At 56.5% G+C, this 24508-nt stretch overlaps 10 protein-coding genes across 10 annotated transcripts; 5 read left to right on the top strand and 5 right to left on the bottom strand.

The window, feature by feature from the left end:
- Positions 1–75: 75 nt before the first annotated feature.
- On the bottom strand, positions 76–4731 carry IUM83_14375 (Vacuolar membrane-associated protein iml1; the record flags this gene model as incomplete). The annotated part of the gene is made up of 3 exons (XM_067939117.1): positions 76–1250; positions 1326–1645; positions 3488–4731. 3 exons carry the CDS (start codon positions 4729–4731, stop codon positions 76–78), a joined length of 2739 nt encoding a protein of 912 aa, XP_067787650.1.
- Positions 4732–5057: 326 nt separating this feature from the next.
- On the bottom strand, positions 5058–5815 carry IUM83_14374 (uncharacterized protein; the record flags this gene model as incomplete). The annotated part of the gene is made up of 5 exons (XM_067939116.1): positions 5058–5115; positions 5187–5315; positions 5391–5496; positions 5582–5657; positions 5747–5815. The coding sequence occupies 5 exons, from the start codon at positions 5813–5815 to the stop codon at positions 5058–5060; spliced, it is 438 nt and encodes a 145-aa protein (XP_067787651.1).
- Positions 5816–5990: 175 nt separating this feature from the next.
- IUM83_14373 (katanin p80 subunit) lies at positions 5991–7165 on the top strand (the record flags this gene model as incomplete). The annotated part of the gene is made up of 5 exons (XM_067939115.1): positions 5991–6009; positions 6112–6167; positions 6249–6329; positions 6405–6932; positions 7145–7165. 5 exons carry the CDS (start codon positions 5991–5993, stop codon positions 7163–7165), a joined length of 705 nt encoding a protein of 234 aa, XP_067787656.1.
- Positions 7166–8044: 879 nt separating this feature from the next.
- On the top strand, positions 8045–8647 carry IUM83_14372 (Katanin p80 subunit; the record flags this gene model as incomplete). Its single annotated transcript, XM_067939114.1, has 4 exons — positions 8045–8077; positions 8149–8204; positions 8295–8417; positions 8503–8647. The coding sequence occupies 4 exons, from the start codon at positions 8045–8047 to the stop codon at positions 8645–8647; spliced, it is 357 nt and encodes a 118-aa protein (XP_067787657.1).
- Positions 8648–9170: 523 nt separating this feature from the next.
- IUM83_14371 (urate oxidase) lies at positions 9171–10265 on the bottom strand (the record flags this gene model as incomplete). The annotated part of the gene is made up of 3 exons (XM_067939113.1): positions 9171–9681; positions 9755–9882; positions 9981–10265. The coding sequence occupies 3 exons, from the start codon at positions 10263–10265 to the stop codon at positions 9171–9173; spliced, it is 924 nt and encodes a 307-aa protein (XP_067787654.1).
- A 1603-nt stretch (positions 10266–11868) lies between these two features.
- Positions 11869–12963, top strand: IUM83_14370 (urate oxidase; the record flags this gene model as incomplete). Its single annotated transcript, XM_067939112.1, has 3 exons — positions 11869–12153; positions 12252–12379; positions 12453–12963. 3 exons carry the CDS (start codon positions 11869–11871, stop codon positions 12961–12963), a joined length of 924 nt encoding a protein of 307 aa, XP_067787655.1.
- A 438-nt stretch (positions 12964–13401) lies between these two features.
- On the bottom strand, positions 13402–18579 carry IUM83_14369 (GENERAL TRANSCRIPTION FACTOR 3C POLYPEPTIDE 1; the record flags this gene model as incomplete). The annotated part of the gene is made up of 3 exons (XM_067939111.1): positions 13402–14032; positions 14585–15137; positions 17532–18579. The coding sequence occupies 3 exons, from the start codon at positions 18577–18579 to the stop codon at positions 13402–13404; spliced, it is 2232 nt and encodes a 743-aa protein (XP_067787743.1).
- A 264-nt stretch (positions 18580–18843) lies between these two features.
- Positions 18844–21137, top strand: IUM83_14368 (PPR repeat protein; the record flags this gene model as incomplete). The annotated part of the gene is made up of 2 exons (XM_067939110.1): positions 18844–19245; positions 19323–21137. The coding sequence occupies 2 exons, from the start codon at positions 18844–18846 to the stop codon at positions 21135–21137; spliced, it is 2217 nt and encodes a 738-aa protein (XP_067787742.1).
- A 218-nt stretch (positions 21138–21355) lies between these two features.
- On the bottom strand, positions 21356–22855 carry IUM83_14367 (uncharacterized protein; the record flags this gene model as incomplete). The annotated part of the gene is made up of 3 exons (XM_067939109.1): positions 21356–21461; positions 21536–21743; positions 21826–22855. 3 exons carry the CDS (start codon positions 22853–22855, stop codon positions 21356–21358), a joined length of 1344 nt encoding a protein of 447 aa, XP_067787738.1.
- A 107-nt stretch (positions 22856–22962) lies between these two features.
- IUM83_14366 (snurportin-like protein) lies at positions 22963–24501 on the top strand (the record flags this gene model as incomplete). Its single annotated transcript, XM_067939108.1, has 6 exons — positions 22963–23339; positions 23421–23703; positions 23771–23841; positions 23918–24128; positions 24201–24392; positions 24460–24501. 6 exons carry the CDS (start codon positions 22963–22965, stop codon positions 24499–24501), a joined length of 1176 nt encoding a protein of 391 aa, XP_067787737.1.
- Positions 24502–24508: the final 7 nt, after the last annotated feature.

Genomic DNA, 24508 nt, shown 5'->3' with positions numbered 1-24508 from the left:
AAAATGGCTACACTAGACAACTCTCGACAACTCATCTCGACGTACGTGTACGTGTATCGCCCGTGCCGCTAACATTCACGAACTCGGGCCGCCTCCAGTACTTGGCGTTACGGTAGCAGCTGCAGAGGGATCCGCCGCTGGCGGCTCTGCCGCGAAAGCCGCGCCGCGCTCACCCACTGCAGCAGCAGCAACAGCTGGGCGGCCTGCGAGACCCTGCTTCGGATCGGCGACGTTGCGCACCACCACGTTGATCGCCGCGGGGCTGTTCTCCTTCTCCTCCTCGCTGCAGCTGCTGGTGCTTCCGCTTGCACTTGCGCTTGCCGCCTGCAGTAATTTCTTATCGCCGCTGGAAGCGGGGTCCTCCCGCGGCGGCGAATTCGCGGCGAACGCGGCCTTTTGGTCGGGCTCCTGGCGGGCCGTAGACGGTGGCGTCGCTGATGCTGATGCCGATGCTGCTGCGGCGGGCTCGAACATGCCGTCAATCACGCCCATCAACGACGAGCGCGCCACCTGCAGCGACTCGATGTACTGCCGCAGCTCGTCAAAGATTGGCTGGATCTCGTCGTCGTGCACCTTCTGGTTCGAGATCCACACCAACCCAGTCTGCGTCATGCGCGCAAAGCATGCCAGCGACCGATGCACATACTGCCGGTAGTAGGAGATCATGCGGCGCGCGCGCGGTGGACGAGGCTCCTGCGTCATGATCGCATACTCCGCGTTGTGGTTCAGGTGCGTGAACGGGATCGGGTGCAGCGCCTCGCAGCAAAAGTCGAAGCGCTCGACCAGCGCCTTCTCCACCATCCGCCGCTCGAACGCGTCCTCGATCTTGAGGAAAATGGGGCAGTTCAGTGGGTGGAGGTCCAAGTTGCTAGAAATGCCGTTCTCGGTCACCTTCTGCAGCTCCAGACCTAGCTGCTTCGCACGACGGCTAATTGCAGTGATAAGGTCATCGACCAGGGAGCTGCGGCACACGAGCCACTGAATCTCCACGTGGTAGCACTGGCTCGGTAGCAACTCCGTATCAACCTTCGCGATGATCCAATTCTGACTAGTGACATCGTCATTGGTATGCAGCAGCATCTTCACACTCCTTTGCCCCACGCGCTTGAAGGCATCGCTGCCGCTCGTTGTGATGTCTTTCCTCCAGTCGGTAGAAAACTTCACCTTCGGGAACCCTGTACTCGCGTCAGCTCTGGAGCGCAAAAACTCAAGGAATTTTCGACAGCCATCCGTGTAGTCGCGTAAGTTCTCTGTCAGATATCAACCATAGCACGCACGCAAAAAGTTAGTCAACGCCCACCAAACGATACGGCAGGCCATATTACCTTGGTCCCCGACATCGGAGCCTCCAAGTCGAGGTGGGAATAGACAGTAAAGACTGCGCTTATAACGGATTCCTTCACTCATATCATCGATGTATCCGCAGATCAACTGGTCAAGGTGATTCCACTGGTATTCAATCTGTGGGTACTTGCGGAACTCCTGAGCCACGGTGACAAACCGATCGACAACAGGCGACCAGAGCGAGTAACGGTATTCCATGATGTCTACATCGGAACGTGTTGTCACCTTCTGAAGGTAACGCTTTACATCGATCGTCTGGGTTTCTTCGTTGTACACAATTTCATGGATGCGGTGGCCCATGCTAAGTCGAAACACGGTCCCATCCTTATCGCCAACCTCACTGGAGTCTTCCGCCGAGACAAGTTGAAAGTCTTGAGAAAGCCGCTGAGCCACCATTTCCAGCACCAGCTCACGGTAATCGCGGAATATTACCCCATTCTGCTCGTCACGCTCAGGAAGCATGACGCTGTAGAAAGATTCGGTATAATGCGCTTGCAACTCTTTTGCGGCTGGCATGAAATCACTTGAAAGTGGCAGAAGTGCAGGGAAGCAAAGACTTCTCCACTTCAGAACATTCTGCGCAATTTTGTACTGTTGGTCTGCATATGGGCGCACCTGGCTCCACCGACGCTGATTGCTGGTGAGTTGTTTCAACATGAACGCTTGCGAGTGGAAAATGTCCTCTTTCACGACAGCTTCCGCCGGGCGCAGAACAGGACTAGCAGTAAACGGCGTGTGGTTCGGGCCACTCCCATCCCCCAACTGATACGTGTTTGGAAATGAGCTCGAGGTAAGGCGGGGTTTATCTCGATCGTCATCCAAAGATCCAACCTTTGCCTCTAAACTCCCTCGGTAATCGGCCATGTCAACGTTCAGTGGAGATGGTTCTCGCTGCTCATATTGCCGCCAGCGAGCCCCACCGCTGTTACTGCTTCCATTTTCGTTCCCATTGCCAGTCGAGCCTGATTGAATCCCAATGGTTCCTGTTCGTTTTTTTATCATCGAGTTTAAGTAGGACATACCAGGTCGCATTGGTGGGGTTGTTCCCAAACGAACACTCATATCACTGTCGGAAGATTTCTGCGCAAGTTTGGGGGCCGGCGCAAACCCAAACACTTCATCGTCATATCTTTCGTATTCTTGCAACAGCTTATTCTGTTCGGACAAGGAAAAGGTGCGAATTTTGGTCACCACCTCACCATCATACGACAAGGAGTCATCTGAGCACGTCATCGAAGACGCACGAGCCCGCACAAGATCGCTATTAAGACCAGCAAGGATCACATCGTCATATGTAGAACCACTAACAGAAGGTGCCGTGCCGAATGCAACATTGTCTCGATCGTCGTCGCTCAGAGTTGACTCCGCTGTTTGAAAACCGTTAAGCAAGCACTCCAGCGGCTTCGGAAGTGATAAGTAGCCAAAGTGAGTGAGGTCGTTATCTTTGAACATTCGGCACATTGGAAGCGGCTCGAATATTTTGTTCTTTGAGTTCTGTGGTGCGCAAACATCACAAAATTGGGTAATATCGTCGTCCAACGGGCATTCGTGAGGAATCAGCATGTTCTCCTGCACAAACCAGAGAGGGATCCAGAGCGGGACGATGTAGTTTTTGCGATTTTCCATCCGCTGCAAACAATACTTGCACAGCTGACCAGTTCGCACTGAAGACACCCCAATATCCGCAACTGCTGCCTGCGAGTCTGTAGTAGCATCGTTTGAGCCTGTACGAGAGCGTCGCTGATATCCACTCTTTGAACCGTGTTGATTGTTGTTGCACAAGCATAACTCATTCGCAGGATTCCCTTCCTTTTTACCTGGTAACTTCATCTCGGACAAATCCGACTGCTTGAAGAGAAATAGTGGACACTTGTGAAGTGGTCGAGATGCCAATGAAATAAGATCAATGCCGATACCGTGATCCATCATGCGCTGCTCTGTAATCTCGGAAAGTCGCTTATTAACGGAGAAAATACCATTGCCTGGTGTGATTAGCACGACGCTTTGACCGCTTCGAGACAAATCACGGTCGATGTGGTGCTTCTCAAAAATATTCAGCACCAGGTTCACAGCTTCGAGAAGGTTACCATCGCGCGCGTTTGATGGGACACCTGATCGCGGTTCCGACTCATTCTCAACTAACTCAGCAGGCGAGTAGGATGAAACGTAGAAATCCGCTGGTGACCGCCAGCCACACTCGCGAGGGAACGCATTAATCTCTTCCTTCAGTTTCACAAGCAGCGGCTGCACATCCGTTACAATGCTATCAAACGCCACCAGCTTGTAGAAGTCCTGATAGTGCCTGCCGTCCTCATCTACACCAACTGAAAAGCAGTCACTTCGTTCGTAAGGAAATGATGACTCCCTCTCATCAGCAGCGCTACGTGACGCCTTCTTGTTGGGCGTAAAGCTTCGGTGAGCGTAACGTCCTCCCGAGGTCGACGACTCCTGCTCGTGGTCCATCTCCGGATAGAAGCAGCGCGAGTAAAATAAAATCGTGAGGCTGTGCGTCACCTTGTGCTTCATCCACTTCTTCAGCACGTTCCGGACCACCGTGAGGAAGATCTCCAGATACAGCATGCCCGAGTTGGCCATGTCCCACATCTCGGGGCTGACCTGCACCAGCCACATGATGCGCGACGTGCGCGAGCGGAAGGTGAACTTGGTGTTCTCCGAGATGACGCCGCTGCGCACCTTCTCGCTGCCCGCGCGCACATCGAGCACCTGCCACCGCGTCCCCTGCACGCGGATGGTCTTGCCCACGTACAGCGCCGTGCCCACCATGGACTGCTTGAGGTACATGAGGTCTCGCCTGGACATGAACTGGTCCTTGAGCGAGACCTCGACGAAGTCCACCTCGACCTGCGTCTTGGGCAGGAAGCGCACCGTCACGTCCTTGAAGGGCGCCAGCTGGAACATGGCGGCCGTGTCCTTGAGCACGCTCACCTGCATTTTGCCCTTGAGCGGCGCGGCGCTGCTCTCCGGGATCTCCAGCAGCAGGTGGTTCTGCGGCGAGCCCTCGGCCATGGCGGCGGCCGCGCCGTCCGAGGCCAGGCCCAGGCCCTGGCGCTCGCCCGCGTGCTCCGGGTGGAAGACCTCCACCACGTAGTCCTTCCAGGCCAGCTCCTTGAGCTGCGGGAAGCTGTCCGGGTTCAGCACGATCTCCTCGCCGCTCTGGAACTCGTGGCCGTGCACGTGCAGCTTGATCTGCGCGGCCGCGTGCACCGCCGTCTGCCGCTTCTTGGCCGTGGGCGTGGCGGCGGTGGGCGCGGCGGCGTCTGTGGAGACTGCAGAGCCGTCGGGCGCGGAGGGCGCGGCCTTCTCCGCGGCGGCAGCGGCGGCCGCTTTGGCCTTGGCGGCGCGCCGACGTTCGTAGCGCCGGCGCATCGTTTCTTGTAAAGATGAGATGGTTTGATGGGGATGGAGCGGTAAAGCAGGGTGCGGGTAAAACAGAGTGTAAAGCGGAGTCCATTCACTTGGCTACATTTGCGATTCGCTGACGTTGCAAGCCAACCTGCTTGCCTGCGACTTGTCCAGCTCGCCACCTCCATGAGCTGCTGTATGCTAGCACATCTAGACGACGCACGGTGGGACTGTGAAAGCAGCTAAGACGGAGAGAGACCCTCATGGGGGACCCCCCCCCCCCCCCCCACTGCCTCTCCAGAAGACACGACTCGACATGCTGGCGCGACGCCAGTGGCGTTGTTCGCTATCTATGCGCGCTTGCCGCCCTTCCGGCTTTTAGCCGAGTTCACGATAGCCGACACCATCCTGTAGCGGCCCAAAAAGGATGTTTCGTTAGTGGAGGGAGACTGAACGTTCGCAGCCAGTCTGCAACGCACCAGAACATGCCGTAGACGATCTGCAGGCCGTAGAAGACCGTCCTGGCGATCGACTCGAGCCGCGCCTGCTGCAGGTTTTTGAAGCGCAGGATCTCGGTCGGGTCCATCATGTGCTCATTCCGCATGACACTGCTCGGCAAACAACGCCAACAACGTTAGTCCCCACTCCATCCCCACAACTCCCGTCAGCAGTAGCGATCGCACCGTCGAGCGTGCCACACGGCGACGGGCAGGTTGAGCAGGAAGACCCAGGGCGCCCACGCCAGCAAGCACAGGAACATGAGGATGCCGTGCAGGACCATCTCCGGGTCTGCACAGCAACAACAACAGCAACGACGAAGCAAGCGTCAGCCCAGCTTTCCCCCCTCCCCAGTGCAGTGCAGCTGCCTACGCACACACGAGCTTGTTGAGGCGCTTGGCCACGTCGGCCGGGTTCAGGTGGTCCAGCTCCAGCTCATCGAGGGTGATCAGCTGGTGCGCGCAAGATACTTCAGTCAGCTGAGCCACAGACACAAGGAGCAGGGCGGCACAGCACGCGGAGAGCAGGGCAGGGCACGCACCCAGTAGCCGTTGAGGAACGTGAGCGCCACGATGTCGATGAAGCTCAGCACCGCCACGAGCACCTGCATCGCGCTGGCTGATTGCCTGAAACTTGAGAATTGAGCTCTTTTTCTCCAGTTGCGACCGGGAATCAGGCAAAAGTACCACTAGCCCGGTCCCGGACCCGAACCCGGTCCGCGGGTTTGCTCGCCCCATACAAACGCGCAGTGCTCTGCTGCAAGCGACGCGACTCCTGCGGCAGGCATGGCGCTCGCCCGGCACTGTGCGTTCCTGCCACCTCCAGCAGCAGCAGCAGCAGCGTCGTGTGCGCCTGTATCTCACAATGCGGCTGTGTGTATATGTATATGCGCGCGTGTCGAGACAGCTCACTTCCTGGCGCACTCCAGCAATGTCAACTGCCTGCGCTTCGGCCGCAAGTCGGTAGGTCGGCGCTCGCCTGCTGCTGCTGCTGCTGCTGCTGCTCATTGCGTTCGCTATTGCAATTGCTGTTGTCCATTGCAGGGCCAAGTGGCGGCCACTGGCGGCGACGACAACATGGTGAACCTCTGGCGGATGCGCGAGAAGGAGACCAAGAACATCATGGTGCGGGTGTAGACTGCTGCAGCAGTGGCGTAGTTGGTTTTAGGTAGTCTCACCAGTATTGTGCCAATGCACCAGAGCCTATCGGGGCACCAGAGCGCTGTCGAGAGCATTGTGTTCGACCCGGCGGAGCGCAAAGTGGTGGCGGGCTCGCAGGCGGGGTCTATCAAGGTGTTCGATCTGGAGGCTGGCAAGGTGAGCCGCACGCTCAAGGGCCACATGGCCTCCACGACGACGGTGGACTACCATTTATACGGCGACTATGTGGCCTCGGGCTCTCGCGACACCATCGTGAAGGTGTGGGATCTGCGCACGAAGAGCTGCATGCAGACGTTCAAGGGGCATTCGTCCGAGGTGACAGCGGTGAGCTTTACGCCGGATGGACGCTGGCTCACTTCTGGCGACCAGGACGGCGTCATAAAAATATGGGATCTCACGGCCGGGCGCCTGCTCCGCGAGTTTCCTGATCATGGCGGCGCTATCACCAGTCTGGAATTTAACCCAGAAGAGTTCATTCTCGTGTCGTCTGCTGCCGACCGCACTGTGCGATTCTGGGACGTGCAGGAGTTTGCATTGATCGGTGTCACCCCAGTTGATAACGCTACGGTGAGGTCATCCTGATGCAGCTTTCTCGCGAAATGTAGTAACGGTCGTCCTGGGATGCATTGCTCAGACGACGTCAATGTGCCACACGGTGGCTGAACCGTACAGCGGAAAGTATCTGTTTTGCTGTTCCCAGGAAGCCATTCGAGTGTGGTCATACGAAACTGCTATTGAGGTTATTATCACCAGTTCTGGACACTTCCTCAACACTTCAGTCAATGACCACAGCGATCTAACAATCATGTTTGTTTGTAGTGTCACGATAGTGTTGTTATGCCGCGCCAGAAGGATCTTGGCTGTGTGGAGATGCATGCCGACACCACGATGACACAAGATATGAAGCTTATGGGCGGCTGCATTCAGGATGCGTTTGTCTCGGTGTGGGTGCTCGATGTGATGCAGATGCGGCCATTTAATCGCACGAGCAGTCATAGCAATGACCATAGAGCTGCAGAAGCAAGAAACAGCAACAGGCCGTCATCTACACGAGCAGTGACTCCACCTGCTCCAGTGCCTGTAGCACAATCAATAGCTCGGACTTCCCCCGCTACCCCCGCTGAGACCCCAGTCGTAGCTGGTCCTTGTGGTGCATCCCGAGGGTCTGTGAATGGTAGCTCAAACTTCTCCGACAATCTGACTCGAGCAAGAACTCCCGTGATAGGACAACTGCCTCGTGATGGCAATGATCAGGATGGAATTTATAGTCGTCCTACTACTCCTGGCGTGTTGGTCCCTCCATTTCAAGGAGAGTCCATCCCACGCCCGGTACGCCGAGCAGATGACCCTCGGAAATCAGGTACAGTGCTTTTATTATAGTGTGTTGCCGAGTACTAAACGTCTAACTACTTTGACTGCAGTCGAGGCGCCACACCCACTTAGCTCAAGACAACCCACTCCAATCCATACAGAGCCACATCAAGTAGAATATCCGCCTAACCTGCTTGTTGAGAACTCAGCGCCTTCGATTCCACCGCAACGGCCCGAGGAAGAGTTAGCAACTTCAGATTTTGTTATGGAGCTTCGCTGTGGAATGGACACGTGCGTGAAGGCATTCAAGGCTCGTCAAAAATGTGTTCAGCAGCTACTGGTTCACTGGGAAAAGGGGCGCTTGCACGATGGGCTTCGGTACATTGGCGAGTTGCCGCGAGGTAAGCGTGAAGCAGTCTTGGTGGATGTACTGCGTATCACAGACTTGCAATCACTTGGCGTGGACTTGGAGGCATGTGTGTTGCTACTTCCGCTTATTGTTGAGGTCCTGGAAAGCAAGTTCGAATTGTGCGTACAAGTGCTATCGGTGTTTTGTTGCAATGCTGTTTATCTAATTGATGTCGTGTTTTTCCTATGTTCGTCGATTGTGACGAACAGATATTTAAGCGTTGGCATCGATTCCGGACAAAAGCTATTCGATGCGTTTTCACCGATTGTTAAGGACGCACGGGATGCTCGACAGTATCGATCGCGAGCGATTAATCTAGCGGGGGAAGAAAGGTAACTAACTCGTCATCGATGTTGCTCTGGCCCAAATTGCGGGTGTGGGCTAATATATATGTGCGAATTGAAATGGCCATGCCAGAGCTCAACGGTGCAACGCTTGCGATGCGTACTTTCAAGAGATGCAGCAGCGCGTGCACCACTTAGCGGAAACCTGCAACTATTCGTCACTACAGAACAAAGTCAACGTATTCGCACGAGCACTAGGCGAATTTTACGGGCGATAAAAAGTTGGCATACCTGCATCAATCAATACACCAGTAACTCCACCGGTAGCTGGGCTGAATGAGTTGGGCCTGAATAAGCGAGTTGGGATACAGCGCAACATTCATGGTCAGTGCTGAGTGGACCGATGAAGCGATCGTAGCATCCTTAGGTTCCCCAATCCGTGGGATGCAACCCCGCCATTTTATTTGAACAAGGATTGGCTCTTAGCTAAGAGATTTAAGCCACCAGAGCCCACACACCAGACTTGAGGTTTGCTCTGGCGGGGATGCCTGTGGCTATCCAACCCATTTCGGGACCGGGTTCAGGCCCTTAGCTAAGGCGGACGGGTGACCTTTAACTAATGCAAACACCAGACGTTGCCGCCAAAGACCATGGCTGTAGGCAACACACACTCAAAACCTGCGTCTCAACTTCAGCGTGTCTGTGTGCTTTTCAATATGTCAATATTGTTAGCGGGACAAGCTCACTTGAAAGGTATGCTCGGCCCGGGTGACCCAACCCAACAGGACACACGGCCCAAGTCTACAGCTTGGAGGCCGAGCGCACCATCGTGGCCGAAATGATGCCGTGCGGTTCGTCGATGGGCAAGAACACCTCGCCGTGCGGGTGGATGTTCTTGCAGCCGAAGCGCGAGAGGTCGATGGGGTTGTTGTGGATGTTGGGCATCGTGATCTTGATGTCCTTGACGTACGGACACCGCTCGAGCACCGCCTCGCCCATCTTGTAGAGCGTGTACTGCACGGCGGGGCTCGGCACGCCCACGTCCGCCGGGCCCGCGAACGTCTCGAGCAGCACGTTCTTGATCTCCGTCGCCCTGGCGGTGAAGTCTCCGCCGAGGGCGTCGGGCGCGTAGTTCCACGTGGCCGTGACGCACGTGCTCACGAGGCGGTCGGGCACGTCCGGCAGCGTCGTGTAGTCGTCCCGGAAGAAGTCGACAAAGGAGCTCTGCGTGGTCTTGAGCACCTTGAGGCCGTCCACGCCGCCCTGCACGGTCACCTCCGGGGCCCCGCGCGGCGACTTGCGAGCCACCACACTGGCAAGAGGGGGAGAACAGGCAAGGCGTTAGTTAATTCAGTGTTGACCATGACCGAGCAGATGCCACGTACTAGGCGGTGGAAAAGCCCGGGCTGGCGCTGACGAAGGCGTGGTGGTGCGGGCGCGTCTGGCCCTTGGAGTCCGGCACCACCAGCCGCTCCCACGGCGTCTCGAAGAGCTTCACCTTGGCCACGCTGATCTGCTCGGTGTGGCGACAGACACACACAAAGAGACAAGCAAGGCGGTCAGAACCCTCTACTGGGTCGGGTCAGCATGGATGAGGCGACGCAGACGTACGATGTCCGCGTGCTTGGTGACGAAGTGCCTGGCCAAGATGACGCCGAAGTCCTCGAGCGAGGCGAACTCGTGCTTCTTGGCCAGCACCCAGACCGTGTTCTTGACCGAGTCGGTGGGCAGCACGTGGCCGTTGTCGCCGTCGTAGTAGGCGCTGGCGGCGGGCGCGCCCTCCAGCAGCACCTGCGCCTCCAGCTGCACCACCGAGTGCTTCTCAGGTGTGCGTGTCACCTTGAGCAGACGCACGCGGCCCTTGCCGTGCTCGTGCTGCAGGAGCTTGACGACCATGGCGGGTGGAGGAGATGGAGGGGAAGAGGGGGCTGGAGGCTTCTGCTGCCGGGCGCGAATCGCGAAATGGGCCGACCGACTGCTGCACGACGTTGAACCGGAGACCAGATGATCTTCGCGTACGCACGCATTCAGCATTCAACGTGGCCTCTACTAAACCAGTACGTTGAAGTGCGAATCCGTTCTTAAATCCTTACATCGCGGTGCCGATGCGCACGACGTCACGGCTGTCAGGCTGTCAGACCTCTGCTAGCTTGGCAAATACAAGCAAATGCAAGCGAGTGTAAGGATGTGTGCCGGTGGTCTGCTTGGCGCCCGCAGCGCGTCTTTTTGCGCCGGGCCGCATTGCCAGTGGTGTGTTAGCAGCGCACACCTCGTCGACGCGTGCTGAATGGACGGCTTGGGCAGGCTCCTGTCCGATACAGTCAGCAGCGGCACTAATGCAACAAGAAGGCTCCGTTGGAAGGGTGTCCAAAAATTCCGCCCTGAAGTTTTGTTGCCATGATTTTTAACAAACCAACGCAACAGGCATTGCGACTATGGCAACAGTAATTCAGTAGATTTGAGGGGAACAGGCCATTCATTTTTTCTGCAGTAGGTTTACAATTTTCACTACGGCGGACGACTCGCCGAGTTGGGATTTTGCATCAGGTTGACGGCTAGCGCTTGTATTGGCTGGATTCGAAGCCTGTCATTTAATACATATTCTAAAATGTAAGTTTTAATTGTATCGGTCACATTCACACTGACCCACACGGACCCAACGTGGCACTAGTGCTTGACCGTTGTCAAGTTGAAGTGTGACCTTCATTCCGTCTAGAACGTCAACCTTCAGATAGGACGAACAAGAGTGGGTGCAGCGTTCCGGCAACTGCAGCCTTTCACTCGGTACAACAAGGAACCTTGTACCGTAGCGAGTCGCGGAAATGCTAGGTTCGCATTGCTCCAGCGGATCCATGAGTTGAGAAGAAGACACAATGCAGCGGGAGAAAAAAAATAGCCCTCGCTAGACCAATTCAAAGTCCCCAGTATAACCTCGATCCACCTTCTTGAGCACCCGCAAAATATTGCTGTGATCATCGATCGTAGGAGAGGGACCCATTTAGATTCTACCGCCCCCTACAGATTTTGGACACCCTTCCAACGGAGCCTTCTTGTTGCATTAGTGCCGCTGCTGACTGTATCGGACAGGAGCCTGCCCAAGCCGTCCATTCAGCACGCGTCGACGAGGTGTGCGCTGCTAACACACCACTGGCAATGCGGCCCGGCGCAAAAAGACGCGCTGCGGGCGCCAAGCAGACCACCGGCACACATCCTTACACTCGCTTGCATTTGCTTGTATTTGCCAAGCTAGCAGAGGTCTGACAGCCTGACAGCCGTGACGTCGTGCGCATCGGCACCGCGATGTAAGGATTTAAGAACGGATTCGCACTTCAACGTACTGGTTTAGTAGAGGCCACGTTGAATGCTGAATGCGTGCGTACGCGAAGATCATCTGGTCTCCGGTTCAACGTCGTGCAGCAGTCGGTCGGCCCATTTCGCGATTCGCGCCCGGCAGCAGAAGCCTCCAGCCCCCTCTTCCCCTCCATCTCCTCCACCCGCCATGGTCGTCAAGCTCCTGCAGCACGAGCACGGCAAGGGCCGCGTGCGTCTGCTCAAGGTGACACGCACACCTGAGAAGCACTCGGTGGTGCAGCTGGAGGCGCAGGTGCTGCTGGAGGGCGCGCCCGCCGCCAGCGCCTACTACGACGGCGACAACGGCCACGTGCTGCCCACCGACTCGGTCAAGAACACGGTCTGGGTGCTGGCCAAGAAGCACGAGTTCGCCTCGCTCGAGGACTTCGGCGTCATCTTGGCCAGGCACTTCGTCACCAAGCACGCGGACATCGTACGTCTGCGTCGCCTCATCCATGCTGACCCGACCCAGTAGAGGGTTCTGACCGCCTTGCTTGTCTCTTTGTGTGTGTCTGTCGCCACACCGAGCAGATCAGCGTGGCCAAGGTGAAGCTCTTCGAGACGCCGTGGGAGCGGCTGGTGGTGCCGGACTCCAAGGGCCAGACGCGCCCGCACCACCACGCCTTCGTCAGCGCCAGCCCGGGCTTTTCCACCGCCTAGTACGTGGCATCTGCTCGGTCATGGTCAACACTGAATTAACTAACGCCTTGCCTGTTCTCCCCCTCTTGCCAGTGTGGTGGCTCGCAAGTCGCCGCGCGGGGCCCCGGAGGTGACCGTGCAGGGCGGCGTGGACGGCCTCAAGGTGCTCAAGACCACGCAGAGCTCCTTTGTCGACTTCTTCCGGGACGACTACACGACGCTGCCGGACGTGCCCGACCGCCTCGTGAGCACGTGCGTCACGGCCACGTGGAACTACGCGCCCGACGCCCTCGGCGGAGACTTCACCGCCAGGGCGACGGAGATCAAGAACGTGCTGCTCGAGACGTTCGCGGGCCCGGCGGACGTGGGCGTGCCGAGCCCCGCCGTGCAGTACACGCTCTACAAGATGGGCGAGGCGGTGCTCGAGCGGTGTCCGTACGTCAAGGACATCAAGATCACGATGCCCAACATCCACAACAACCCCATCGACCTCTCGCGCTTCGGCTGCAAGAACATCCACCCGCACGGCGAGGTGTTCTTGCCCATCGACGAACCGCACGGCATCATTTCGGCCACGATGGTGCGCTCGGCCTCCAAGCTGTAGACTTGGGCCGTGTGTCCTGTTGGGTTGGGTCACCCGGGCCGAGCATACCTTTCAAGTGAGCTTGTCCCGCTAACAATATTGACATATTGAAAAGCACACAGACACGCTGAAGTTGAGACGCAGGTTTTGAGTGTGTTGCCTACAGCCATGGTCTTTGGCGGCAACGTCTGGTGTTTGCATTAGTTAGGTCACCCGTCCGCCTTAGCTAAGGGCCAATACTTGTACAAATAAATTGGCGGGATTGCATCCCACGAATTGGGGAATTTGAGGATGCTTGGGCATCTTGGTTACTTGAAATTTATCCTTCCACCGACCACGATATATGCTGGTGTAGACCTTTTCGTAGTATTGAAGTTAGCATTTGGCGAAGCCTTCAACGGTATTTGCCGAAGCCCGCCTTCCTGCAGCAGCACATCTACAGTAGCTTGCTGACAGGACTCAGTCATTCGGAAACACTTCATTCTGGTAGTCTTGAACGATGCTTCCAAATCGCTGGATGCATTCAATGTGGGGGAAGTAGTGCACTTCGAACATGGAGCGGTCATAAGCGAGCACACTACCGATAAGCTTGACAACGTTAGGAGCCGAAGGCTGTGCCGACATCTCGAACAGACTTGTGGCTTTAGCAGCCGGAAGCGTAACCGCCCGAGCATATACCAGTCCTTCCTCCACTAGCAACGACATGGCCTCGCGAGTATCCTGCAGGGACAGCAGTTTGTTCATCCTGGCATGGGCGCGCTTCTCGGTCATACCTGGTGCCTGAAGAATCAGCGATAGCAACTTGCGCTGGATCGCGAACAAGAATTTGTAATTTGTTCCACCATCCATCTTCAGCCACGGGAACGATAATGTGTCCTTCTCACCTTCAAAGACAACCTGAGGCGTCGACAGTGAACTGGTGCTTGGAACTAGCGAGAATGGCCGCAGCATCCACACATCCCCATGCTCCTTCACGATGTAGCGCTGATCGTAGTACGCATTAACGCAGATCAGTACACCCTGATCAACAAGCGAGTCCAGACAAACTGCTACATGCATCCGCATGGCCTCACGCAGGTCGTCACCGATACTTGAGCGCAATTTCTCCACCAGAGATGACAACGTCAACCCTTCTTCACCACTCTCACGTACGTGGCCAACCACTGTCTGCGCTAATGCGTGCTCAGATTGCTGGCAAGACCGAAATGAATGGAATGCGACTCCGTTCAGATCGTTGTTGTCTTTATTCTCTTCTTGCGAAAACGCCTCACACGTGGATAGTGCCTCCGAGTCTTCGACAGTCACAGCATGCATCTTAGTCTCCACTCGCCAACTATCAATTAGAGCCGACGCCTTCGTGACATTCACCTTATTTGCCAGATGCGCAGCAAAACCGGACCTGTCCTTCAGGCTCTTACAAGTCAAGAGGCTTTCTCTCTTTGTAGAACTAGGCAGCCTCTTGCCATTTGTTTGCTGTGTTGCTAAGGCATCATCGCCGTCCGCATCCGCGTCAAAAATTGTGGTGTGAACAGCGGTAAGCGAACATGTACCGAGAACCTGGCAACCTAATTCCAGAGCACATTGTCCAGGCGTGGCATTCGTCGGGAAATCATCCTCGAAGAGTTGATCACTATTGTGAGGCCCGCCAAAAGAGGCGCTACGCTGCCTTGTTTCAATAGACTCGGGCCTGCCAGTTGAAATTTCCTCTAAAGTGGAGGTGACCATGCTCTCCTGCTCCGCAGCCTGCTGAAACAGCAGTAGCGGGTACGACAATGTGGTTACCTTGAGTGAGTCTTGTAAACGCTGGCTAGTACAATAGCCACGACCACGCTCTTTCTCGGACGCACGAACAATCCAATTTTTCAACCAAAGATACCGCCAAACCAGTCGAATTTCGTGCGGCGTCCAGAACGAGATTAACTCCTCAGCCACGAGGGGATGGTATTCTTCTCGCGGAGACACGATCATCATCACCGCGCGCCGAAAGAGTGCAGTGAGCCTTGTAGATGCTTGAACCGCGACTTCTTCATCAAACAAACCACCGGGGTTATCAGACAGCTCCGCTTCCCGCTTGGCATTTTCAAACAAAAGTTTCACAACAGGCTCCGTCAGTTTTTCCTTGAGGCGCTTCTTTACGTCAATCTTTCGTTTCCCTAACTTCCGTGCAATGGCCACAAGACCGAAACCCGTTCGTGCTATGGCGTGATTTCGGAAAGCAACCTGCTCCTTTTCACGCTGCAAGCCTTGAGGAATGCTAACTTTCCACCTACTCTTGGAGCTTTCGATAAAGTACTCGACCAAAAGTTGTTCGTGCTCGTCTGTCCAGGTGAGTGCGTCCGACTTCGAATGATTTTCATCCTCAACGTTGGAATGTTTTTTCCTATGCTTTCTTCTGACTTCATCACCACGAGCATTCTTATCACCATGCTGAGTCAAGCGTCGTTTTTTTCGAGGTCGGAAATTAGAGGATACGATGCCGCTGCTTGAAAAGTGGGTATTGTTGCTGTCATCACCACCCTCACGTTTGTGCTTGGGTACAGGTTTTCGTGACTTCGGAATCCAAGCGAGAATGCGATGCATTCGTCGAGCACGTGTCTTGATGGGCTTAGGTACCTCAGATACGGCTGGCTCATTTTTCCGTGGGTTTTCCACTTCCATTGCCATCTGCTCAAGACATAGACATTCAAGAGCTTCCCAATAGCGGTCGACATCGCATCCTGACTCTAACGAAAAAGCCAGCGGAAGCGTATTCGCGAAGCTGTATGTCTTTTCCGTGAAGCCCACGATGCGAATTGAATCGAGTTCATTCACACCACGACGTTGTGTACTTGTTTCACCAGGAGAGAAATAGCAGTCGTTCCTGCCGCTGTCATCCAAACGAATTCTGACCTGCTTGTTGAAGCGAAAGAGGCCGCCAAGTGCATTATCCTTCAGCGCCCGGGAAAGAACACCATCTCGCCCATCCGTGTACCCGGCTCGAAGGATTTTAACTAGGTGCTTCATCCCAATCTTGTGTGGAAGCACTAGGCCCAGATCTGCTAAAGTACCCAGTACTTTTGCCGTCCGCTGGGACTCGTGGCTCCAGATCTTTTCACGGACTCCCTCCGGAAGTGCGTCGAACGTTCGCTGATGCGCAATGGCCTCTTCAACGATAGCAAACTCGGCATCAGTCAAAATGCCCCCACCGGAGAAAATTTGAATGTACAAGTGCACGGGCATCGAGTGCAAAACTGATTCGCGAGAAAAAACAATTCCCTGTAGAGCAGACCCCGGCTCGGCCGCTAAATTTTCAGATGCGTCACATTCACCATCACCGTCGTTCAATTCTTCAAGGGATGCATCGTTGCCATGACCAGGGAGCTGCAGGTTGGACCCGTGCTCGTGCAAAGCATCCCACAAAAATCGATGTAGAGCTTTACACCGATACATCACTCCATATGCAAACCCAAGCTTCCTAAATTGCTGGTTGTGAATACCCGATTTTTGCTGGCTCACAAAACGCCGAATCTTGTAGCTGATTTCATTTCGCGGAGACGAAGATAGGTCGGTGATCTCAGCTTCTATGTCAGACGCATGACGAATCGTCTGAAAACCAGCTTCCCTGGCCTCCGACAAACCATCTGAGTCTGAAGTCAGCTCCTTGGTCTCGTCGGCGCTTGCATTGGGTATCCTTGGATCAGTACGGCGCCTCTTTCGGACAGATTCTTGTACCGCTTCATCATTATTGTCACCTCCAATCTTATGAAAACGAACCACCTCACCTTTGTCGGCGTTGCGATGAATTCGCCGCAAACGCTCATCACGACAGTAGTTTTTCACAAAACCTTGAATAAAAATGTCGTTATGTTCGTAACCAGGCGCCACTACACAACGCAACGCACGAAACTTAGTCGAAACATTACGTGCAGGCAATGGAAGCTGTAGTAATCGCAACTTTTTCGCCAGTTCCAACTCGGTTGCGATGCGAAAGATTGATCGAGTATCCACTTTCCCCACTGCAGCAGGTGACATCAAGTTGCTTCCATTATTGTGAACAGAACTCTCGCCACCTGCGTTCATTTCCGCGCGCTGCATCTCCATACTAAATACGCTGGCACGCAAGGACGACAGGCTGATGATCTTTTCATCTTCGAGTCGCTCCAAGATGTGCTCACGACGTCGCGAAGTAGTACCATCAACCTCCGCCCCACCAAGCGCTACTTTCAATGCCTTATTTGCCCGAATCGTAAATGGCCGTTCCAGCTTCACTTCAGTTGTTGTTGTTTCTTCCACAATTATGTTATCTGTAGCAGGAGTTGCTGGTGACGAGACGTTGCTTGCTACGCCTTGCGATCGCAGGGCCTTGCTGATATTGTTGCTGCTGGGTGCCATCGAGTCGAGATACAGTCTGAAAGCTTTATTCTTACCCAGGATAATCGACTCAGCTTTCAGTCTGTACATCCCCGCCAGCACACTCACTAGTTTATACGGTAACTTGCTTCCTGGAAGCACAATTTGGTTACGCAAGTCGATAATTGTAGCGCCATTTTCCGCACTGTCTTCAATAATCCCATAGATCTGACGGAGCAATCCGAGCTCCAAAACAATACCTCGCCGGTAATTCGAGTTCTTTCGGGCATTCGGCGGTTTGTACCGCACGCAATTTAAAATTTTAGGCTCGAGACTGGCACGTCGCGACGGCTGTAGCACTGCCTGAAACAGCTCGAGCGGGAAGTTTTCGTCAACTTTACACTCTTGCATGATGTGCGAGCGAAGCACCTCCAGATGCCGTTTGTGCAAACTCAGGTCCCTCCCCATATCTGACAGCACTGACGAGTGCGTCGGCAGTCCTTTTAAATACGTCTCCGCTGCCGCACACAAAATCTTCTTGCTCTGGTCGTCCGACTCGAAGTCGGCGGACTCGTCGAACATCTGCGGCTTAAACTCCGCCGCAAAGCGCGGCAAGTGGATGATGTTGAGGCGCCGCATGGCTGGCCGCGCCACGATCATCATCCTCTTGACCACCAGTCCGTACGAGATGAGCGTGTCCAGGCAGTTGTGCAGCCGCTTCACGGTGCCCCCACCCAGCTTCGTCAGCGTCGTCACCGTGACTCCGTGCACCCGAGCGTTGCCCACGGCCTCGAGGATGCGCAGGTGTTCGTCGCCCAGGTCTGCGGCGATGGCCTTCACCGGGATGTTGAGCGCGCGATGGCGCAGCTCCTCGCACGCCGCGACCACCACCTGCTCCTGATTCTGATTCTGCTCTGGTTGTTGCTTCACCGCCTCCTCGTACGTCATGATCGCCAGCTCCTCGGGCGTCAGCGCCGTCCTGCCGCCCACTTGGGCGCCTGCAGTCGCCTCCAGCAGCTCCCGCTTCACCTCCACGGAGTTCTCTTCATTAAGCGCAGGTCCGGTCCGCTTCCGCTTCTTGCTCGTGGCTTCTGCGGCGCTGGCGGGGGCTGCGGAGCCCCGGAAGAAGCGCAGGACGCCGTGGCTCGAGCGCAGCAGGCGCCACACCTGGCGCCGCACCTGCACGTCCTCGGACGGCTCGACGCTGGAGAACAGAGACGCCACGGACAGCCCGGCGCTGCCCTCGAGCGCGATGTAGTCCATACACGCGGCTACCAGCTCGCGCGGCGGCCGCACGCGCGTCGCCATGGCGTCGAAGTCGGTTGATGGCCGGAGTTTGGATGGCGATGGCGATAAGACTAGGAAAAAAAAGGTGGGCGCAAATTTGGTCACAGCTTTTGCGATTTGTATCTTGGCTACAGAAAATGTGGTTCGCTTGTGGCACCAGCCGTCTGTGGCACCGCTGCCACCGGCCGCACAAAGACACGCACGGGCGGGTGGCCGTAGTGCCGCACACAAGGGCCCCACATTCCGGTGAGCCTCGCCTGGCAGAGTACGTAGCTGGCGGCCACGATGAACCCGGCGATGCAGCAGGTACGGCGTTCGCTGCTGCGCGCGAGTCGGTGGCAGTCCTCGCGGCTGGCGCACAGCGCGGCGTCGCAGGCTTTGTCGGCCAGCGACGCGGCGGCGGAAGAAGGCGACGTCGCTGCTGTGGAGCAGCCGGCGCCGACGCCGACGCGCAAGGCCACGACCAGCAGCAAGGGCTTCAACCTCATGAGTGCGCACTCGCTGTCGGCGCAGGAGCTGGCGGTGGCCGACACCCCCGCGTGGAAGCGGCCGACGCCCAGCAAGGACAAGCACCGCCGCAAGAAGAGCAGCAAGAGCAAGTGGTGGGCGGACATGGACCGCGTGTCCTTCCGCATGCTGCTGACGGAGGAGATGAACTCCAGCAAGGTATCGTCGGTGCTGCGCAAGGTGCGTGCGGCCTCGCTGGCAGAGGCTGCGATGAAGGGAATTGCGTGTGTCTGACGGTGTTGCTCTGCGTGCTGCAGTATATGGACGAGTTCCCGATCCTGAACAACCACTGGTCCGACCAGGAGCTTGTGATGATCGTGTGCGCGCTCATCAAGATGAACCGCAGCGAGATGGCGCTGGAAGTGCTGCGCAACCAGATCAAGGAGCCCAACCGCGACCGGCTGAACCGAGTTGCGGCGGCGAGCGCGAGGCTGGGCAACGCGCAGGTGGCGCTGGGCGTGCTGGAGATCACCAATCACTTCAACACGGTGCCTGACGTGGTCACGTTCACCAGCGCCATCCACGCCTGCGCGCGCGGCGGCAAATACGACATTCCGATGGCCCTGAACTTGCTGAACGACATGATCTCCGCAGGTGTGAAGCCCAATGCGCGCACGTATGGCGCGGCTATTCTGGCCTATGCGAGGATGCAGCGCTGGGAGGAAATTGAGGACTTGGTGAACTCCATTCCGTACAAGGACGACGCGAACAAGACGGAAGTGTTCACGTGCGCTATCATCTCGTGTTCGCGCAACCGCCAGCACCACTATGCTTCACGGCTCTTCGAGTTGTTGCTAGAGGATGGCGTCTATCCGGGTGATAATGTTTGCAACGCTGTACTGAGCTCCTGTGCGCGCACGTCCGACTTTACGCAGCTTCGCCGTATCTACAAGCTGGTCGAGCGGCACACTACACCATCGATATACTCATTCAATTGCATGATCTCGGCGTTTGGCAATGCGTGCAATATGGACGAGGCGCTGCAGGTATTTGAAACGATGCGTAAGGATTCTATCGTCGCCCCGGACGTCGTGACATTCAATTCTCTGCTACTCGCTGCGGTACGCTCGCGGAAGGTGGACATGTTTCCCTTCATATTGTCTTTGATGAGCGAAGCCGGACTCAACTGGGACGCATACACGTTGAACATTCTGTTGGAAGGCTGCGCGTTAAAGGGTGACACTGAAATGGCCAGGTATTACTGGTCAGAGGCGACGCAGGGAAAACAATCACGCTCGGATGACTCGTCAGGGGTTAAACAGAATGTCACCCTGGACCGTGCACACTATGAAACGCTCATGGGTGTATACTATGCGTCGGGGGACTACAAGGCCATAGTGAATTTGTGGCAAAACGACAAGATTTGTCGCCGCCGAGCCAAAAGCTCCAAGTCACTGAACTTTTTGATTCGCTCATGTGAGGGCCTCAAAGACGACAAGACGGCGGTGGCGATTTTAGCTGAGTTTGCTGAACGCGGGCAGCCGTTATCGTCAATTACGCACCACCACATGCTCGAGGTATTTCTCGCTGCCGATAAGTACAAAGCTGCATCGGCTTATTTGCACAAGATGCTAGAGGTGGATGGATTGGTGTCCACGTTTTCGTTTACAGTGCTGATCAAGTACCTGGCCAAGAACAAGCGTCACTCGGACGTGTTGGCGATGTTTGATTTGTATCTGGAGACGCGCGAGTCTTCCTCTAAAGGGCAGAACCCGCTGCTCCACTACCCGACAGACGTTATCTATATTTTGACAATGCGCTCGGCTGTGGAGCTGCAGGACCACGAAACTGTGCTTGCCATCTACGGCGACCTGCCCAACACGATGTCCATGGCAGTTCGAACGGAACTGCTCGTGTTGGCCATCTCGTCGTGCGAGCTCGAGGGAGACTGGCGCGCTGCCGTCACAATGTATGACGAGATGACTGGAAAACTGGACGAAGATACGAATGTAGAGCTGTACAAGCATATCGTAAAGATTGTCGCTAGTGCTGGCGAGTTTGACCGCGCTCTTGATGTGGGTGGTGGACAATGGTACCGTCAGAACCGGCCTGACAAGGGATGGGGTCTATGAGTTGGCCTCGCATTCGCAAATGGTGTGCAAGTTTTGCTTCGGTAGCAACCAAGTCCAATGCGTAGAGACTACATGGATGACTGCGAGCTCGATTTGCTAGTCTGTACCGAAGTCGTCTTCGAGTAGAAGTATTAAGGTGGTAGGTAGCACGTGTCAACGCCGAAAGAATCGAAATCGTTCACTAAAAACTAACTTTATTGGGGTTCTTCGTTTCAAAATTATTCCATCCACTTGATCGATCCCACCAACAGGTTTCGCGAGGGCAGCGGGCCTGGCGAAGGCACAAGTAGTACGAGTTTCTGCTCGGCCACCCGAACCTCCTTACTGCGATATGAACCACGAAGAAACAAATAGTGTTAGCAATAAGCTCAATCTGAAGCCATAATGCGGAGACGTACATGAAAACAAAGCCCGCAGCAGGAGCACCAAGGAGCCATGAGAGGTCTGCCGACGACAACGAGGACGCGTCCTGGCCGTGTCGTGGGTGTGCCACAGCTGCCAGCGAGTGACCGAGGTCAGCCGTTTTCTCGACGGGCACTACCCGCAGGCGGTCGGTCTGCGTCTCCACCTGGCCTACCGGAAGCATCACATCGGACACCTTCATGTCTGCAATACAACAAAAGCCACACCATACGCAAGTGATGAGGTTAACGATCACCAAATAGAGACCGTTCCGCCAACTACACACCTTTGATCGTGTAGAAGGACACGTCTTCGAATGAAAACTCGTTGATGCAAGGCGACAGCGTGGGGATGGCCACACTGAGCGAGTGCGCGCCGTAAAAGTACTCTCTGATGCAGCTGATGCGTGCGGCGGAGCGCAGTTTGCTGTTGAGCGGGACGACGCCCCCGGACCGGGCCAACTTAACGATGGACCTGTCCACTCCGTTGGCATTGGCGCCCGTGAGTGTGCTCTGCAGGCGGCTGTAGAGCCTGTCCTGGCCGATGACCAGCACCACGTCCACGTCGAAGTCCCTGATAGCCTGCACCAGCAGGTCGAAGCCCATGCCGTCCACCCAGCCGCACGTGTTGACCACGCAGCCGGACGCGTTCACCTCCTCGTCGTTGGCGAGCCGCCGCTTGACGGCCCTGGCCAGCTGCTGCTGCTGGTAGCGGAAGAGCTCGACGTTCTCCGAGGCGGCCGCGTGGCCGTAGAACAGAGCCAGCGGGTTGGTCAGGACGAAGTCCTCGTCGATGCTCAGCGAGTTCATGTCCAGCGGCGAGGCCGCCAGCGTGCCGGGCACGCTGAGGCAGCCGTGGCCCACGTCCAGCTCCACGAGCGTGGGCTTCTCGCCCAGGCGCAGCGCGTAGTTGACGAGGATCTGCGAGAGCGTCGACTTGCCGCTGTCCACGGGCCCGCACACGAGCACGCGCGGGCCGGCGGCGCGCTTGGCCTTGGCCAGCTCGCGGCGGCGCTGCAGCTGCGCGTGGATGTTGAGGTAGCTGTCCATGGGCGTCTCCTCCGACGTGTAGGCCACCTCGGGCGCGCCGCGCACCTCGAGCGTGCAGCCGTACCACGTGAAGATGGCCAGCTTGCGGTCGCGGAAGACGTACTCGCGGTCGATGGCCAGCTCCACGCCGAAGAGCTCGGCCGAGCCGCTCTTGAGACGCACGCCCACCTCCGTCTGCGGCGGCACCTCCACGCGGTACTCGGCCTCGCGCGCCAGCACCACGTCGGTCGTCGTCGTCGTCGTCGTCGTCGTCGTCGTCTCGGCCATGACGTCCGTCAGTCGGAGAGTGGTGACTGGAGGTTTGTATGCCGCCACGCGGGCGTGTGCGCCACACCAGGTAGAGCCTGGATGACAGACATGGCTACACTTTTGCGATGCTGCGGCGCACGGCCGTCAAGCGGCAGCCATGGACGAAGGACGCGGCGGCGCGGCGCCGGGAGACGCTGGCGCAGCAGCGGCAGGCACGCAGGGACCTCACGGCGCACGCGCGGCAGCTGGCGCAGCAGCAGGAGCCGCCGTCGCCCTCGGGGGACGCGGCGCCCATGGACGTCTCCGCCGCCGCCCAGTCCAAGCGCCGCACCCGCGAGGAGCGCGTCAAGCAGCGCCGCGAGCACTTCTCCCAGCAGCTGATGACGCCCGAGTGGCTCATCGACGTGCCCAGGGACCTCAACGGCAGCGGCAGCGCGCTGGGCGAGGGCTGGTACGTGCTGCCGAGGCCCGAGGGCAAGCGCTGCCTCGTGGTGGCCAACGGGTGCGTGCTGTCTGCCTGCTGTCGACCAGGCTACTGGAGCGAAGGGGCAGAGGGTCTAACGAGCCGTGTATGACTGCGCAGAGGCAACACCGTCGCGAGGATCCCTTCCGGGGGGATACTCAAGAAGTTCCCGTCGGCGCTGCCCTGCGGCTCGCACAAGACCAACAAGTCGAGCGACGGCTACTGCATCCTGGACTGCATCTTCCAGGAGCAGGACGGGACGTTCTACGTGCTGGACGTCATGTGCTGGAAGGGCTACCTGCTCTATAACTGCACGACGGAGTTCCGGCTGTACTGGATGCGCGACAAGCTCTCGGAAGGAGCGACGGCCACGGCCACGCCAGCGAACCCGTTCCGGTTCTTGGTAAGAGGCAGAAGCGCGCTGAGTCGCGTGGGTATTTGAACTGATTGTATTGCCTCTCTGTGTGCAGCCTATTCCGTGCTATGAGAGTGACCCAGCGGGTATCATGGCGGCGTACTCGACCACGTACCCGTTTCTCAAGTACGTGGGCGTGGGCTGACAACCGTTTATAACTAGGGAACCTCGCCGATTAATTCCATTGTGGTATTTCATGCAGAGACGGGCTTCTATTTTACATGAAGGCGGGCCACTACGAGATGGGGCTGTCACCACTTGCACTGGTCTGGAAGGATGCCAACACTAGCCGCTTTTACGTCTACTCGGCGAAGCCGTCCATTGTTCTACGTCTCGAAGGCGGCAACGAGTTCGCCACTCTGGAAGGCATCGTTCTTTTTACTGCGGATCAGGATTTTGTTCAGCACCACGAGGTTCGATGCCGTGTATCTTAATCTATGTTTTCGCGGATGAACTCACGACTTCTTAACTGTATGCGTGTTCAGCTTACCGAAGGAGATCTTGCTAGCTTCTCTTTTGAGCAGCATGAGATGGACGAGAACCAAACTCCGCAACTAACCGGGCTTACGTTTGTGAAGCGGTGCTCCCCGCAACGAGCCCTTGCCGACAGCTGGACTAAGATTCTGTTCCAGTATAATGCGAGGTCGGGTGGCGTACCGGTTGAGCGGATTCTAGAGGTGCGTATTTCATTGATTATTATGTCGTCTGACTAGTTACTCAAGATACTGTTTTTGATGTGAATAGGCAGCCCAAGCCGCAACGACGGAGGTTGAGATGGAAGGGTAGAGCAATG

Source organism: Phytophthora cinnamomi (assembly GCF_018691715.1).
Source record: "Phytophthora cinnamomi strain GKB4 chromosome Unknown Contig58, whole genome shotgun sequence".
Lineage (NCBI taxonomy): Eukaryota > Oomycota > Peronosporomycetes > Peronosporales > Peronosporaceae > Phytophthora > Phytophthora cinnamomi.
Note: the sequence above shows the minus strand (reverse complement) of the source record. Positions and strands in the feature narration are given on the sequence as shown.